Source organism: Heloderma suspectum, chromosome 2, assembly GCF_057233095.1.
Source record: "Heloderma suspectum isolate Gila_16-S chromosome 2, 16-S_ref, whole genome shotgun sequence".
In the NCBI taxonomy this organism is placed as follows: Eukaryota; Metazoa; Chordata; class Lepidosauria; order Squamata; family Helodermatidae; genus Heloderma; species Heloderma suspectum.
Genome location: NC_139459.1, coordinates 234,161,278 through 234,178,403, shown reverse-complemented (window position 1 = coordinate 234,178,403; position 17,126 = coordinate 234,161,278). Strand labels below are relative to the sequence as shown.

General features: G+C 45.5%; 1 protein-coding gene across 2 annotated transcripts in view; it reads right to left on the bottom strand.

The window, feature by feature from the left end:
- The window catches only part of LOC146354267 (uncharacterized), a 58,458-nt gene that overhangs the window by 29,263 nt on the left and 12,069 nt on the right, over positions 1-17,126 (bottom strand). Inside the window, exons 2-3 of one of the 2 annotated variants that reach the window (XM_084838531.1) lie at positions 11,458-11,502; positions 3,716-3,847 (exon numbers count right to left, since the gene is read on the bottom strand). In XM_084838531.1, coding sequence (XP_084694657.1) covers positions 3,716-3,847; positions 11,458-11,502 — 177 coding nt within the window. The remainder of the gene's footprint in view (positions 1-3,715; positions 3,848-11,457; positions 11,503-17,126) is intronic. The other variant, XM_084838532.1, reaches the window with a different exon arrangement.

The window sequence follows — 17,126 nt, the reverse complement described above, 5'->3', positions numbered from 1 at the left end:
GGCTACAGAGGGAACAGCTACTCCACATAATTACAAATATCAATAGAGGAGCCAAAGTGGAAGTTAGAGAAGTTGCAGGCAGTTTGAACAAGAACTTCTTGGCCAGACTAGCTTAGGGGGGATGCCCCTCCCTTACAGGTGCTCTCTCCTACATAGGCTATCATGTATAGTGAACCTGGTGGAGCATCTTGAGTTCCACTTCTAACTTTTCCCACTTTGCTCTGCGATGGACCCTAGCATCCCTCAAGTCATGCCCCTCACTCTCCTCCTCCTCCTCCTCCTCCTCCAAACCTGGGTTCTCAGGGAAGAGGAAGGGGGGGGCCCTCAGGCTGAGCCATCTGTGTGCCAAGTCTGGAGAAGAAGGCCTTGCCATATCTGTGCTCATTAGGGAGGGAGCCTCCCCCTGTTCTGGCTGTTCCGATTCTGAGTCTGAGCTGCTAGATATCTCCACACGCTCAGATTCATTCCTGACAGCTGCAAAGGATCGAAGCTGTGAATTAATTACTTCTGAAAAACACACAGCTTCGACATTAAGGCTCCTAAATGCATTATTCCTATGCATGGGAATCTCAATAACTTTTGGAGTGCACATTTCGGGAACAAGCCTCATTAACCACAATGGGAGTTACTTCTGAGTAGACATACATATGTTTGTGCTGGGAAAGACAGGGACAGGAAACCAACCCCCTTTCTAACCCGATGCAGCGCAGGGCTGAAGGTGCAAATTAGTTACTTCTGAACAGCAATAAACCAAACAATGGAGAGTCACAGCTTCAAGATAGTACTTTACAGCCTTTAGGGAATTAGTGCTTTAAAATGTGCTATTTCGATTGAGGGAGATCTCTGTAAATTCTCAAGTGCGCATTCAAGGGACAAGCTTCATTGACCACAATGGAAGTTGCTTCTGAGTAGACACTAATTGGTTTATGCTGGGAAACACAGGGACAGGAAACACCTTCATGGTGAAAGGCACACCCCTGGGCAGGGCTAGCATACCTGAGGTAAGTGCAGGTGTTGGGGCACACAACAACTAGACCATGGAGAACCCAACTTAAGGAAAATAATTGGACTTATAAAGTTGTCTCAGGAAATCCAGTTTTTCCATGAAAAGCTCCAGGGTGGCTGCAGGAAGGCCACGACGTCATGTGCCCCAAACGACCTCGAAACAGAGCCAGCTTGCAGCATATCAACCGTGGAGACACCCCCTTGGGAACACACATGGATGAGTACTACTGCTGCCAATGCAAGCCAAACCAGACCTTACTTTAACTGCATGATCAGCAATCATGTATGGATTTTTGAAAAGTTTACTCCAGATTTAGGGAAAGTAGCAGGAGCAGTCTGTTGCTGGGAAACATGAGCAGGAGGGTGCTGTTGCCCTCATGTCCTGCTTGTGGATGTTCCAGAGGCATCCAGTTGGCCACTGAGGGAAATGAGCTAGATGAGAAAGGCCTTTGGCCGGATTCAGCAGGTTTCTTCTTATGTTCTTATGAGGTTATGAATTAGTTTCCCCAAATGTTGACTAAATGCAAGCATGTTTGTTAGGAAATGACTGTTAATATTTTCATAGCAGAAGAGCTTCTTCTCCAAAGCTGTAAATAAAGTTAGAAAAATCATGGAAGTGAATTGCACACTTTCTACAGGAACAGACAGCTAATGGAAAACTGTCATTGAAGAGAAGCAATAAATGGAGTCAGAGAAATCATGGTCATTATCAGAAGTAAGTTGCAAATTTTCTAACAAAATATGATAGCTAGTGAAAAGCAAGGAGAAAAAATTGCTTAGCTTGGAAAAACTTTACAGAGAGAAATTAGAATAGTTTACAAAAATCATGTTGGTTCATTAGAAATAATCCCAAAGGCACAATACAGTAATAACTAAAATGTCATAAACTGGTGAGCAAACATTTGAGTTCCCTAACATTCTTCTTCAGGTTGGATGTTAAGGAGAACAACAGGAAAAAAAAGTTTGGGGGTGGGGGAGACAACCTCCTGCATTCTGTCTTAACTGCTTTTCTGGGGGCTCCCCCCACCCCCATGTTGTTGTGCTTAACACCCAGCCTGCAAATGTCTCACTTGTGACATTTTACTAGGTCTCTAATAAAGGCAATACCCTACTGTGGCTTTTAGTAGTAGTTCACTTCGTTTTCTCACTCTGGACTTGACAAGAATATGGGGATAGGAGCCTACATTCCACTTGAGGAAGAGTGTGTGTGTGTGTGTGTGTGTGTGAGAGAGAGAGAGAGAGAGAGAGAGAGAGAGAGAGAGAGGGAGAAGTGCAGCTCTGACAAACTAAGAGAAAAGAGTGATGTAAAGGAGGGATCAATTATGTGGGCATTGTAAATAAAACTGGAGTTTCTGAAAGTAACTCAAATTCCTTCTTTTTATTTCAAGGCTGTAATTACTCCAAATCAGCAAACTGCTGATTGGACACAGAAACCTCAATGCTATGGAATAGCACAGGTGAGTCCTGGAAAGGAATAACTTCCTCCCCTAAAAGATGGGTCATGATACAATGGGCCACCAGACATAGGAAGTGGACTCTCCTATAATATGAAGTGAAAGGGTTTGAATAACTTTACTTTGATTCTGTGTTCATGTACACTCATCCAGGTTTTATAAAAGGAAATGCTGAGAAAAAGAATAGAAACTACTTCTTTACACCTTCACACAATACATCATTAATGGGTTGGGTCACTCTGAAATCAATGGGACTAACTTTATTTCAGTGGGACTACAGCATGACTTAGTCTGGACCCAACCCAGTGGTAATGTCCACTAACCTAGGTGGCTTTAAAAGATTATTAGATGCATCCATTCATGGAAGACAGCTATTGATATAACTATTAGCCATGATGACTAACATGGAACCCTCCTGGTCTGTTTTGCTGAGACAGGATTCCTCAAAAGCTTTCTAACTGTTTAGCTCAGTGTTCCCCAACCTGATGCCCTCCAGATGTTTTGGACTACAACTCCCAACATTCTGAACATTAGCCATGCTGGCAGGGGCTGATGGGAGCTAAAGTCCAAAACAGCTGGAGGGTACCAGGTTGGCTTAGCTCCCACATGAATCATTCATAACCATTTCAGACCCTTCCTCAAATACTATAGTCTGTGCATGCTAAACAAGATGTCACGGTGGAAACTGAGCCCATAGAACCCCAGAGCAGTTCTGATTCTGAGGAGGAACAGCAATCCATGGGAGAGGAGCTCGCTCATCTCTCACAAGCACAGCAGCTGGCAGAGATTCCTCCTGCCAGCATTCCTGGGATAGATAGTGACCCTGGCAGTGAGAGAGCACTGGAGGGGGGCTTGCTGGATGCTCGGCACAGACGCAGGGAGCGATGACAGATGGAGGGCGCAAAAAGGAGGCGTACCGCTCATTTGGCGCTCAAACAACAGTCGCGTCCCGAGGACCCAAGGGAAAGAGGGAGGATCTCTCCCTAGCCCATAAGTTCAGGGTCTTCCTGTGGTTCTCCTTCAAATGGGGACCAACTGCCTTACCTGGAGCTTAGGCTACTCTGCTATCTTTCCCCAGTGCTGTTCCTTGCTATGTTGCTAGTGATTAGTATCTGAAAGAGTCATAAAGTAATAATGGAATAAAGTCTTGGAAAGAATCCTCGTTTTCTGTGTCCTGAGTTGGCTATTGGAGGGGACTGCAAGAGGCAGCTAGGGTGCTCCTGACACAAGACTAGAAACTCTACTAATTTCTGCACCTTTCTGATTTTCCATGTCTCTTCTTTCTTCCACAGTGATGGGTGTCATCTCACTTTCATGAACCACTGGAGTCACAATACCACCATCATCATAATCATCATCCTCATCATCCTCCAAATGACTGAGTGAACCTAAAAAGAAGAAAAGTTCATTCTGAGGAGCTGAGTCACTCATGCAAATGGGCTGTTGTAAATTTTTTAATGAGTAAAAATTTATGCATGGTGGGGAGAATGTGGATAGGTAAACCCCTCTCTCTCTCTCTCTCTCTCTCTCTCTCTCTCTCATAATACTAGTACCCAATGGGGTCATCCCATGAAGCTGATTGGTGGGAGATTCAGGACAGATAAAAGGAAGTACTTCTTCACCCAGCACATAGTTAAACTATGGAATTCGCTACTACAGGAAGTAGTGATGGCCACCAATTTGGATGGCTTTAAAAGGCGGTTAGACAAATTCCTGGAGAAGTCTACCAATGGCTATTAGGCTTGGTGGCTATGTGCTACCTCCAGAGGTAGTAAGCCTATATATTACCAGGTGCTGGAGAACACGGGTGGGAGGGTACTATTGCACTCATGCCCTGCTTGTGGTTTCCTCGTCAACAGCTGGTTGGCCACTGTGTGAACAGAATGCTGGACTAGATGGACTCTTGGTCTGATCCAGCAGGGCTCTTCTTATATTCTTACAGCAAATTTGATTTGACCCCATTGGGTATAGGTGAGTCAGTAAAGCTGGGTTTTAATTAAGCTCCACATAGAGTGCATTGCAGTAATCTAACTTGGAGATTACCATAGCATAGACAACCGAAGCCAGGTTATCTCTGTCCAGATAGGGGCGTGGCTGGGCCACCAACCGAAGTTGGCAGAAGGCACTCCATGCCACTGAGGCCACCTGAGCCTCAAGTGACAAAGATGGTTCTAGGAGGACTCCGAAGCTACGGACCTGCTCCTTCAGGGGAGTGCAACCCCATCCGGAACAGGTTGAACACCCTCCATCTGTTCAGCAGAACCACCCACCAATAGCATCTCAGTCTTGTCTGGATTGAGTTTCAGTATATTAGCCCTCATCCAGTCCATTATCCAGTCCATTATCGTAGACAGGCATTGATTCAGCATATCCACAGCCTCATCTGAAGAAGATGAAAAGGAGAAATAGAGCTGCATATCATCAGCATACTGATGCCAATGCACTCCAAAACTCCGGATGACTGCACTCAATGGTTTCATGTAGATGTTGAACAGCATGGCGGACAAAACTGACCCCCTGTGGAATCCCATATTCGAGAATCCATGGAGCTGAGCAGTGTTTCCCAAGCACCACCTTCTGGAGGCAACCCTTCAAGTAGGAGTGAAACCACTGCAATGCAGTGCCTCCCACTCCCAGCTCAGAGAGCTGTCCCAGAAGGACAATCAAGAGATCAAGGAGAATCAACAGGATCATACTTCCCTGTCTTTCTCCTGACATAGGTCATCATACAGGGTGACCAAGGCTGTTTCTGTGCCAAAACCAGGTCTGAACCATGATTGAAATGGATCCAGATAATCGGTCTCATCCAAGAGTGCCTGGAGCTGGTTGGCAACCACTTACTCAAGGACCTTGCCCAGGAATGGAACATTTGCAACCAGACTATAATTATTAAGGTTTTCCGGGTCTAGGGAGGATTTCTTCAGGAGTGGTCCCACCACTGCCTCTTTCAGGCAACCCGGAACCACTCCCTCTCTCAAGGAGGCATTAATCACCTCCCTAGCCCAGCCAGCTGTTCCCTCCCTGCTAGTTTTTATTAGCCAAGAAGAGCAAGGATCCAATATGGAAGTGGTGGCACAAACCTGTCCAAGCACCTTGTCCACGTCCTTGAGCTGTACCAACTGAAACTCATCCAAGAAAACTGGACAAGACTGTGCTCTGGATACCTCACCAGATTCACCTGCAGTAATACTGGTGTATTAAGTCCCGGCGGATGCAAGAGATTTTATTCTGGAGGTGCCCAGCCAGTGCATTACAGCGGGCCTCAAATGGTTCCATAGTGTCCTTAGGGCCAGAATGTAAAAGGTCCCGGACAACCCTACAAAGCTCCACTGGGCAGTGTATGGACGACTGAACAGAGGCAGTGAAAAAATTTTCCTTGCCACTCTCACTGCCTTTGAATATACCTGGCCATAGGCACGCACCAGAGTTTGACTGCATCCACTAGGAGTTTTTCTCCACCTGCACTCAAGCCGTCTCCTATTTTGTTTCATCACCCTCAGCTCCAGGGTATACCAACGAGCCGTACGAGCTCTACTCTGGAGAGGGCGCTCAGGAGCGATCGTGCCAACTGCCTGGGTCATTTCTGCATTCCACAGATCAACCAGGGCTTCAACAAGAGCGCCAGCCATATCAGCCAGACCCCCCCCCCCCCGGAGCCCTCTGGAAACCACCCAGATCCATTAGCCTCCGGGGGCGGACCATCTTAATAGGTCACCCATCCTTGCAGAGGGGAAAAGCTGCTATAAGTCTAACCCCCAGAAGACAGTGATCTGACTATGACAAAGGGACTGATACAAAGTCCCCCACCTTCAGATCACCATCTCCATGTCCAGTTGAGAAAACCAGGTCTAGAGTATGCCCCACTACATGTGTTGGGCCAATGACATGTTGGGACAGTCCCATGACTGTCATGGAGACCATGAAATCCTGGGCTGCCCCAGACAAGATGCCCTTAGCATGAATGTTGACATCCCCCAGAACCAACAGTCTGTGGGATCTCATCAGCACACCCAAGACCACCTCTGTCAGCTCACGTAGGAAGTCTGTTGAGCAGCGGGGTGGGCGGTACACCAACAGAATCCCCAATCTGTCCTGCTGTCCCAACACAAGGTGCAAGCACTCCAGACCAGTAGTCACATGGACAGGGAGCCTGCAGAGGGAAATGGAATTCCTATAGACCACAGCAACACACCCTTCCTGGCCTTCAAGCCTTCCCTGATGCTGGACTGACTCTTCCCTGCTCACCTACCCAGGTCTTGGTTATCCATGCCAGATTGGCCGCCTCATCCACTATTAAGTCATGGATAAAGGGGGCCTTATTCTGAACTGATCTGGCATTTAAAAGCAGCATCTGGAGACCAGAAAGCAAGCTGATAGGGCACCCACCAAACCTGCGGGTGTGGGGAGGACCGGAACACGGCACGGCCATTAACTGGGCCATGTTCCCCTTACCTGGCAAGTCCTCCTCAGAACACCATATCTCACTCTACCCATCACTACACTGATTGCCTCCCCCAGGTCCCCCCAATTGGCCCAACATCCTCCCTCCCAGGCACATACTCAGGCCACCAGAAAGCCAGGCAGAGGAACAGGGTCCAGGTCCTGAAGCACTCATAAATAGGTGGTCTCTGGCCCCTCCAGCAGCAGGAGAGCCTTTATAGCTGGAGCCAGGTTGGGGCTCTGCCCTCCCAGGCCAGGTGGAAAGAGCCAGGCAGAGAAACAGGGTGTAGGGCCTGCAGGGCTTACAGCTGGATGGTCTCTCACAGGTAGAATATATGACCAAAATAGTTATAATACACTAAGTAAGTGGATTGTATTGAAAGTTCATATGAAAAAAATGTTACTATAAAAGCAGGTATCTTATTGTAGTTATTTACAAAGGGCGCAGTCACATACTTTCTTCAAGCGAAGGGACATAGTGCCAGAGACTTTCTTCATTGCGTCAAGTTATTTCCATTTAATTGGCAAATAGCTTCTTTGGAAATGCAAGCTGCCACAGCTTTAGAAAGAGGGGCAGCAGTAAAAAGATATTTAACCTGGGATTAGCAGAATACTTAAAGAAATAAAGTCCTGTTCCAAGAGGACACAACAAGGTAATCTCAAGACTACCTCTGAGTGGGTTTTGATGGCTGAGTCCACTTATAATGAAGAAATGAGTATCAAGTAATAATCAACAGTAGCCAGCCACCCCAGATGAATCCTTCAGGACCTGAAGTTGGTCAAGCTTCCAACTTGTGTAGGACTTGGGTTCGGAGCAGAAGTACACCATGGGGTGGATTTGTGGTTTGCACAATCCATGTGGAAAAGGTTATGATCAGATGCTCCCACTACTGAATCTTTGGGGAAACCAAGCTTACATTTGGACAGGCTGAGACAGGAACAATAGCATTGTGCTCCCTTTAACATGTGAGACTTGATCAGTAGTAAGTTTCTGAGCCCCACAAGTCCCTTTGTCCCCGCTAGCGCACTTCTTTAACACAGAATTCTTTCTTGTAGAGCCAGTAGGATCAGACAAAGTGTTAAGGCAGGATGGACATAAGGAGAGGTGGATGAAACATGCTGCACTGGGCAGAGCAGAGGCATGCGGTTGCAAACGCCTCACCCCATTCATGATTCCTGTTGTCTTCAGGACAGGAATTTTATTTTACTTTGGCTGGTAAAGGCATGCCTTCACAAAAGGGCAGAGCAGGAAGGGGACCCTCCTCCTTTCCATTCCATCCCATTCTAGGATCAGCACATTTTTTGGCTGGACCAAGCTTAGCGACACTTCAGTGCAGGATTTTCTGAGCAGGGGTTTGGGGTCTCTGCTCGTTCCTCCATCATTGAACTATCCAGGTCATCACCTACAATTATAAGAATGTGGTGATGTTTGTGCACATCCATTGTCCATGTTCCTTTCCAGCCCAGGTAAGGCTGACCCTTGTTTTTGGTAGGGCATTACCTTTGAAGGGCAGAAGAATCTCCTTCAATGAGTTGATTCACTTTGATGAGGCTGTAACAAGTTGAAGTGATGGTGGTTCCAGTGCCCCTTCAAGCTAGGATGATCCCCCTGTTCACCTAGAGCTTCACCTGGTGCCTGTGTCCAATTCCCTGTCTGACGCTTTTCATTAGTGTGAGAATGGACATGGTGGGCTGTAGGGTTGCTGCCAGGAGGTCTCAAGGTGATGGGCTTCCTGCTGCACTTATCAGTTGCACTGGTGGAACAGTGGGACACTGGTTTTGTGGTGCTTGGGGGTACTCCAGTTTCCAATGACCAGCCTGGCCATAATTATGGCAGTGTTGCCTCCACTCAGTGTGACAGGCAGGTTGTGGGGGAGAGGCTGAGAAGCTCATACCTAGGATCCTGTCGGACTACTTTATGAGGAGGAATGGCTATGACAAATGTATATACATGAAGATTTCCATTTCACGGGTAGAACAGATGGAACGGATGTCAGTGGGCAAATACAGTCGGGGCCAGAAATATTGGAACAAGGATAACTGTTCTGGCAGTTGGCCTCTGTACACCACCACATTGGTTGAAAGGAAACACACCCAGATGGGAGTGAAGTCAGGACTTTCAGCTGTAATGCAAGGGGTTTGACAAAAGTGGGGCACTAACCATTCAGGAAGGACAGCCAGTGGCATACACACACACCCATCGTTGGGGGCTCATAAGTAATGGAACAAACCAACATCATTTCAAACTTAAGGATCGCCTTTAATACCTGGATGAAAATCTTTTGCAATCAATGACTGCCTGAAGTCTGGAACCCATGGACATGACCAAAATGCTGAGTTTCCTCCCTCGAGATGCTTTGCCAGGCCTTTACTGCAGCTGCCTTCAGTTGCTGCTTGTTTGTGGGTCTTTCTGCCTTCAGTCTTGTCTTCAGTAAGTGAAAAGCATGCTCTACTGGGTTGAGAGCAGATGACTGACTTGGCCATTGAAGAACATCCCACTTCTTTGACTTGAGAAACTCTTGGGTAGCTTTTGCTGTATGTTTTGGGTCATTATCCATCTGCAATATGAAGCGGCATCCTATCAGTTTGGCAGCATTCGGCAGAATCCGAGCAGAAAGTATAGCCCTATACACTTCAGAATTCATCCTTCTGCTTTTATCAGCAGTCAGGTCATCAATAAACACCAGTGACCCGGTTCCATTGGCAGCCATACATGCCCATGCCATAATACTGCTTCCACCATGTTTGACAGATGATGTGGTATGCTTTGGATCATGAGCTGTTCCTTTCCTTCTCCATACTTTTCTCTTCCCATCATTCTGGTACAAGGTAATCTTGGTTTCATCAGACCAAAGAATCTTATTCCAGAACTGGGCAGGCTTTTTTTTAGCAAAGGCTGTTTGCTGGAAAAGGCTAATCTGGTCTGTCTATTCTTGAGCGTTACCAGTGGTTTGCGCCTTGTTGTGAAGCCTCTGTATTTACATTCATAAAGCCGTCTCTTGACTGTAGATGTTGACAATGACATGCCTACCTCCTCAAGAGCATTCTTGACCTGGCTAGATGTTGCGAAACGGTTCCTCTTCACCATGAGCAGAATTCTGCGGTCATCCACTTTACTTGTCTTCCGTGGTCCTCTAGGCCTTTTGCTGTTGCTGAGCTTGCCAGTTAATTCCTTCTTTTTCAGGATGTTCCAAACTGTTGTGTTGGCCACTCCCACTGTTTTTGCGATCTCTCTGATGGGTTTATGTTGTTTCCTCAGCCTAATGATGGCCTCCTTCACTCGCATGGACATCTCTTTGGACCACATGTTGGGAGTTCCAGTGAACAGCTACCAAATGCAAATGTAACACTCAGAACTACCTCCAGGCCTTTTATCTGCTTGATTGGTCATGGGGTACCCAGGAAACAGGCAGCTGCTTGTCAGCCATTCATTCCATTACTTATGAGCCACCAACGATGGGGTGTGTGTGTATGCCACTGGCTATACTTCCTGAATGGTTAGTGCCCCACTTTTGTCCGCTTGAATTACAGCTGAAAGTCCTGACTTTGCTCCCATCTGGGTGTGTTTCCTTTCAACTTCAATGTGGTGGTGTACAGAGCCCAACTGCCAAAACAGTTATCCTTGTTCCAAAATTTCTGGCCCTGACTGTAACTCTTAAAGATCCTGCAGTACTGCTAGGAAGAAGCATTTCTTGGATTGAAATGGATCTAGATAATCCAGGGGTCCCCAATTTATTTGGACCCGTGGGCACATTTGGGAATTTGAGAAACTACTGTGGGCATCACCACAAAATGCCTAATCAGTGGATCACCACTTTGGCATCTACTTGTCGCATCTATGGATCTTAGGCTGCCTCTTATTCAGCAAAAACCTTTGTTTCATGTCTATTGGACACCTCAAGTTCTCTTTAACAAGGGATTGTGTAATTCAGGTAATTGCTAGTGGTGCAATGCAGCTAATACTTCTTTCAGACATATGTCCAGTAGTTGCTTCTTTTTGTGGGGAGGTTATTACATAGAAAAAAATTGTACTGGAACAGTCTTTAATACTCACTGATGTACACACTCTTTTAAATTATTTTCCTGCTTCATGGATATTAACAAATGGTCAGTGGAAATGGATTCTCTGCATCCTTTTGACAGCTTAAAGGCTGATATTACAACACTGGAAGGATGAACATTCACCTCCTATAATGCCATGGACTGAGGACCTTAAATATTTTCAGTATTTGAACATATAGATACCACCTTCAAAGGGATACTTATTTGGATATTTGGTCTACTTTTCTTGAAGCCCATGTATAATTGTGAGAAAGTTGTCTGCATTTCATACATATCCATTTTAAAAATGGAATAAATAAAAATTTCAGGTGCACACAGGCATGATGTGGGGACCACTTCCCAGGCACCATTGGAAGAGCCTGCAGGCATTGCAGTATTGCGTTAGGACCCCTGAGATAATCCATATCATCCAGGAAAATGTGGCACTGAGATGCCACCATGCTTTCAAATACCTTGCCCAAGAATGGACATGAAAGAATAACTATACTAAACTCACCTGCTTTGTGAGGAAGAGGAGGTGCTGATGCAAACACATAAATCCCTGCTGACACAAAGAAAAAGGAAGTGTTTACAGATGTCATTTCCATTGGCAAAATAATGGCACTGTAATGTCTGAAGGACACCAAGCAAGCTAGTAAAGCTGGGCCTGCGAAAGGGGGTTCTGTGATCCCCTGACAATGGCCCCTGCCCCTGGGATCACATGTAGCCCTACTGATTTTCAGATGTTTCTGTTTAATGGCAGACAATCCCTGGTCCCTGTGTCATGAAATCATTATATCACCTGAAACAAATAGATTGCATAAATCATTGGACAGGCAGCTATCATATCTCAATCTCTTAGCCCTTCAGCTTCTACTCCTGCACTTGTTCATCTCCTTTGCAGAGCACACCTACAAAACCGTGAGATCCTAAACATGCTTACTGGAGAGTTAGCCCCATTGCACATAATGGGACTTGCTCCTGAGTAAACATGCATAGGATTGCACTGTAACTGTCCTAAAGGGATGGAGCAGTTACTTAGCACTTCAAACCTTATATCAAACCTTTAAAAAAAAAATCACATGGCACTCTTCAGCCTAAAGTGCAGTGAAACTAAAGATATGTATCTTTTGGAAGAAATGTTTTGGGTTGAACCGGTGAAGCTGTTCATTGGCCCATCTCTCCCAGTTCATTCTGATTGACAGCAGGTCTCCAAGATCTCAGGTGTAGGTCTTTTCCCAGCATCTTCTGCCTGAGATGCTTTGGATGGGTCCAGCATATTCTCCAATAAGAAAACAGACGCCAAAGACAGCCTAAGGCCACTGATGTTAGCTGCAATGTCAATAGAAGGACCCTCGTGTTGATCTAAAGAGCAATGGTTTAGGAAGAAGAATTTCATAGCCTATGGCAGCCTTCTCTAACCTGGTGCCCTCCAGATACAACTCCCATCAGCCCCAGCCAGCATGGTCCTGTGGATGTACAACGAGCCAATGCCAATGTACTACAGGCCGATTTTTATGCAAGAGACTCAAACTGAGTGCACAGCAGCTTGTGATATGCAGAGAATGGTGCCAAAACCCACACAATCTGATATTGGCTAGATTTATACATGAATTGAAGGTGTTGAAGTTTTATGGTTTAGAAAATATTTTAACTCGTATAGGCTTTAAACAAATGCACCATTTACGTACATTGGTAAAGTGGATACTAATTTTCCTTTGCCCAGTCTGCAGTTCTGATATCCTTGATATGATTGTCTTATTCTCACCCACCTCCAACCATGCCTCTAATATTTAGCCCACACCCTGCATTTACCTTTGCTTTACAATTACCTTCTGTACTACCTCCTCACCCAACCCCACCCCTGCCATCCTCCTCCACATCATCTCTATGGCTGTGCTCAGATGTTGATGTTATGGCTTCCAATAGCCTGAGAAAGGCCCCTCTGTGGTCCAAAGGCTCCTATTTTCTCCTGAGAAGTTAGTCCCCCCAAAAATGTTAACCACAACATATCACTGCCTTGTTGTGGCGAAGGGGCTTGCGCAACTCAGTGAAGCCATAAGCTATGCCGTGCAGGGCCACCCAAGACGGACAGGTCATGGTGGAGAGTTCTGACAAAATGTGGTCCACTGGAGAAGGAAATGGCAACCCACTCCAGTGTTCTTGCCAAGAAAAGCCCATGGAATGTATCATAAGGCTAAAAGATATGACACCGGAAGATGAGCCCCTCAGGTCGGAAAGTGTCCAATATACTACTGGGGAAGAGCAGAGGGAATTTCCAAGTAGCGCCAGAAAGAGTGAAGTGGCTGGGCCAAAGCCGAAAGGACACTTGGCTGTGGATTCTTCGGCTGAGCGCTGAAGAATCAATGCTTTTGAACTGTGGTGCTGGAGAAGACTCTTACGAGTCCCCTGGACTGCAAGGAGGTCAGATCAGTCAATCCTAAAGGAAATCACCCCTGACTGCTCATTGGAAGGACAGATACTGAAGCTGAAGCTCAAATATTTTGCCCACCTAATGCAAAGAGAAAAGTCACTGGAAAAGACCCTGATGCTGGGAAAGATTGAAGGCAAAAGGAGAAGGGGACAGCAAAGGATGAGATGGCTAGATAGTGTCACCGATGCAATGAATATGGACTTGAGCACACTCCGGGAGAGAGCGGAGGACAGGAAGGCCTGGCGTGCTATGGTCCATGGGGTCACAAAGAGTCGGACATGACTGAACAACAACAACAACAATATATTTGGTTGAATCCAGAATCTGCCTTACGTTGATGGAAGGGCTCTGCTCATAAAAGGTGTCTCTGCCTAATTTTCAGGGATCCCCCACCCTCTGCACCATAGCTAACCCCATTCAGCAATGTCCCCTGACTTTGTGTAGCATTTTGGAGGGGATGACACAGGGAGGAGAGGGCGAGGAAGTCCACTTCTACCAGCCCAGTTGCACACGCCTAAATCTGGATCCAACCCATTGTCTATATTTGATTGATTTTGGGCCAGAGTTCTGCTAAGAACAAAAGAAGAGCCATGCTGGATCAGACCAAGGGTCCATCTTGACCAGCATTCTGTTCACACAGTGGCCAACCAGCTCACTGCCTCTGGTACTTGAGGTAGCACATAGCCATCAAGATTAGCAGCCATTGATAGGCTTTTCCTCCAGGAATTTGTCTAACCCTGTTAAAGCCATCCAAAGTGGTGGACATCACTACATCCTGTGGTAGCAAATTCCAGAGTTTAACTATGCGCTTTGTGAAGAAGTACTTCCTTTTATCTGTCCTGAATCTCCCACCAATCAGCTTCATAGTATGATCCCGGGTTCTAGTATTTTGAGAGAGGGAGAAAAATGTCTCCCTATCCACATTCTCCACACCATGCATAATTTTGTAGATCTCTATCATGGCTCCCCTTTCTGTCCTTTTTTCCAGCTAAACAATCCAAGCTGTTGTAACCTTCTCTCACAGGGGAGATGCTCCAGCCCCTTGATCATTTTAGTTGCCTATTTCTGCACTTTTTCCAGCTCTACAATATCTTTTTGAGGTGCGGTGACCAGAACTGTACATGGTATTCCAAGTGTGGTCGCACCATAGATTTGTATAAGGGCAGTATAATGTTGGCAATTTTATTCTCTGTTCCTTTCCTAATTACGCCTAACATGGAGTTTGCCTTTTTTACAGTGACCACATACTGGGTTGACATTTTCATTGAGCTGTCCACCACAACCCCAAGATCTCTTTCTTGGTTGGTCACTGCTAGCTAAGATCCCATTAGGTTATACTTGAAGTTGGGACTTTTTGACCCAACATGCATCACTTCACACTTGCTTACGGTGAACTGCATTTGCCATTTGGATGCCCATTCTCCTAGTTTGGAGAGATCCTTTTGGAGCTCTTCACAATCCCTTTTTGTTTTAACCACCCTAAATAATTTTGTGTCATTGTCAAACATGGCCACTCCACTGCTCATGCCTAGTGGTCAGGCAGCCTTTTATGGCATAGTATATTTTTGTGATATACAAACATTAAATTAATACTTGATTTTCCTATTTGTAGGCGGGGGGAACCCATTAGTTAATGTTGGAAACACATAAACCATATTATTTCCTGCAGCGGAAAGATGGATTTTCCAGTCAAGGATGTGTTCCTTAAAAAAAAAAATCCAAAATCGTACAAAAATGTTATGTAAATATCATTTGTAAAGCCTCTTCTGAGTCTGCCTCTTAGACTAGCAGCATTTCTACACCAGGCTAAAATCCCACAATTTTACCGAGGCTTTTTGCTTTCATTGTCTTTGCAGGATTATGACGAGCTCCTTTAGGGCTTCTGCTTCTGGAGTCTTTGCGGGATAAAGAATCGGTTCTTTACACAGCTGGATTTTCTTAAATGCATAACATTATCTGCCATTTACACCGGTAGCTAGAGGCCGTTGTGTAAAGGGCCCACAAACCTACATCGTTTTCAGCAACAAAATCGCATACCGATGGAAACATTTCCAAACATCCATTTTCAAAATGCTCTCTCCACAGCAGAGTTTCTTTCGAAAAGCATTTACTTTCTCACTCACTGTTAAAACGTCACCTTTACCTTGAAGGGACCTCTTCCAGAAAATTAGAAACATCGGAGGTAAATTCCAGGCAAAAATGGGTATGTTCAAAAACAAAGATGGCAAGGACCTAACAGAAGCAGGTCAAGAAAAGGTGGCAAGAATATATGGAAGATCTGTATAGGAAGGATAATAATATTGGGGATATATTTGATAGTGTGGTCAGCAAGTTAGAGCCAGACATCCTGAAGAGTGAGGTTGAATGGGCCTTAAGAAGCATTGCTAATAACAAGGCAGCAGGAGATGACGGTATCCCAGCTGAACTGTTTAAATTCTTGCAAGATGATGCTGTCAAGGTGATGCATGCCATATGCCAGCAAATTTGGAAAACACAAGAATGGCCACCAGATTGGAAAAAATCAACTTATATCCCCATATAAAAAAAAAGGGAAACACTAAAGAATGTTCAAACTATCTAACAGTGGGACTTATTTCACATGCCAGTAAGGTAATGCTCAAGATCTTGCAAGGTTGTTATTGTTGTTGTTGTTGTTACATGGAACTGCTGTTCCATGTAAGGACAGTATCTGCCCTTCCAATGAGCAGTCAGGGTTGGTTTCCTTTAGGATTGACTGATTTGACCTCCTTGCAGTCCAGGGGACTCGTAAGAGTCTTCTCCAGCACCACAGTTTGAAAGCATCGATTCTTCGGTGCTCAGCCTTCCTTATAGTCCAGCTCTCACAGCCATACGTTACTACTGGGAAAACCATAGCTTTGATTAGACGGACCTTTGTCGGCAAGGTGATGTCTCTGCTTCTTACTATGCTGTCTAGGTTTGCCATAGCTTTCCTCCCAAGGAGCAAGCGTCTTTTAATTTCATGGCTACAGTCACCGTCTGCGGTGATCTTGGAGCCCAACATAATACAATCTGTCACTGCTTCCATTTCTTCCCCTTCTATATGCCAGGACGTGATGGGGCCAGATGCCATGATCTTAGTTTTTTTAATGTTGAGTTTCAAACCAGCTTTTGCACTCTCCACTTTCACCCTCAACAAGAGGCTCTTTAGATCCTCTTCGCTTACTGCCATTAGGGTGGTATCGTCTGCGAAGGGAACGAGAATTGCCAGATGTACAAGCTGGGTTTCATAAAGGCAGAGGAACTAGAGACCAAATTGCCAATACCCGCTAGATAATAAAGAAAGCCAGGAAGTTTTCAGAAAAACATCTATTTCTGTTTTATTGACTATTCTAAAGCCTTTGACTGTGTGGATCTTAACAAATTGTGGCAAGTTCTTGGTGGTATGGGGATACCAAGTCATCTTGTCTGCCTCCCGAGGAATCTGCATAACAACCAAGTAGCAACAGTAAGAACAGACCACGGAACAACGGACTGGTTTAAGATTGGGAAAGGAGTATGGCAGGGTTGTATACTCTCACCCTACCTATTCAACCTGTACGCAGAACACATCATGCGACGTGCTGGGCTTGATGAATCCAAGGCGGGAGTTAAAATCGCTGGAAGAAACATTAACAATCTCAGATATGCAGATGATACCATTTTTGATGGCTAAAAGTGAGGAGGAGCTGAGGAACCTTATGACAAAGGTGAAAGAAGAAAGTGCAAAAGCTGGGTTGCAGTTAAACCTAAAA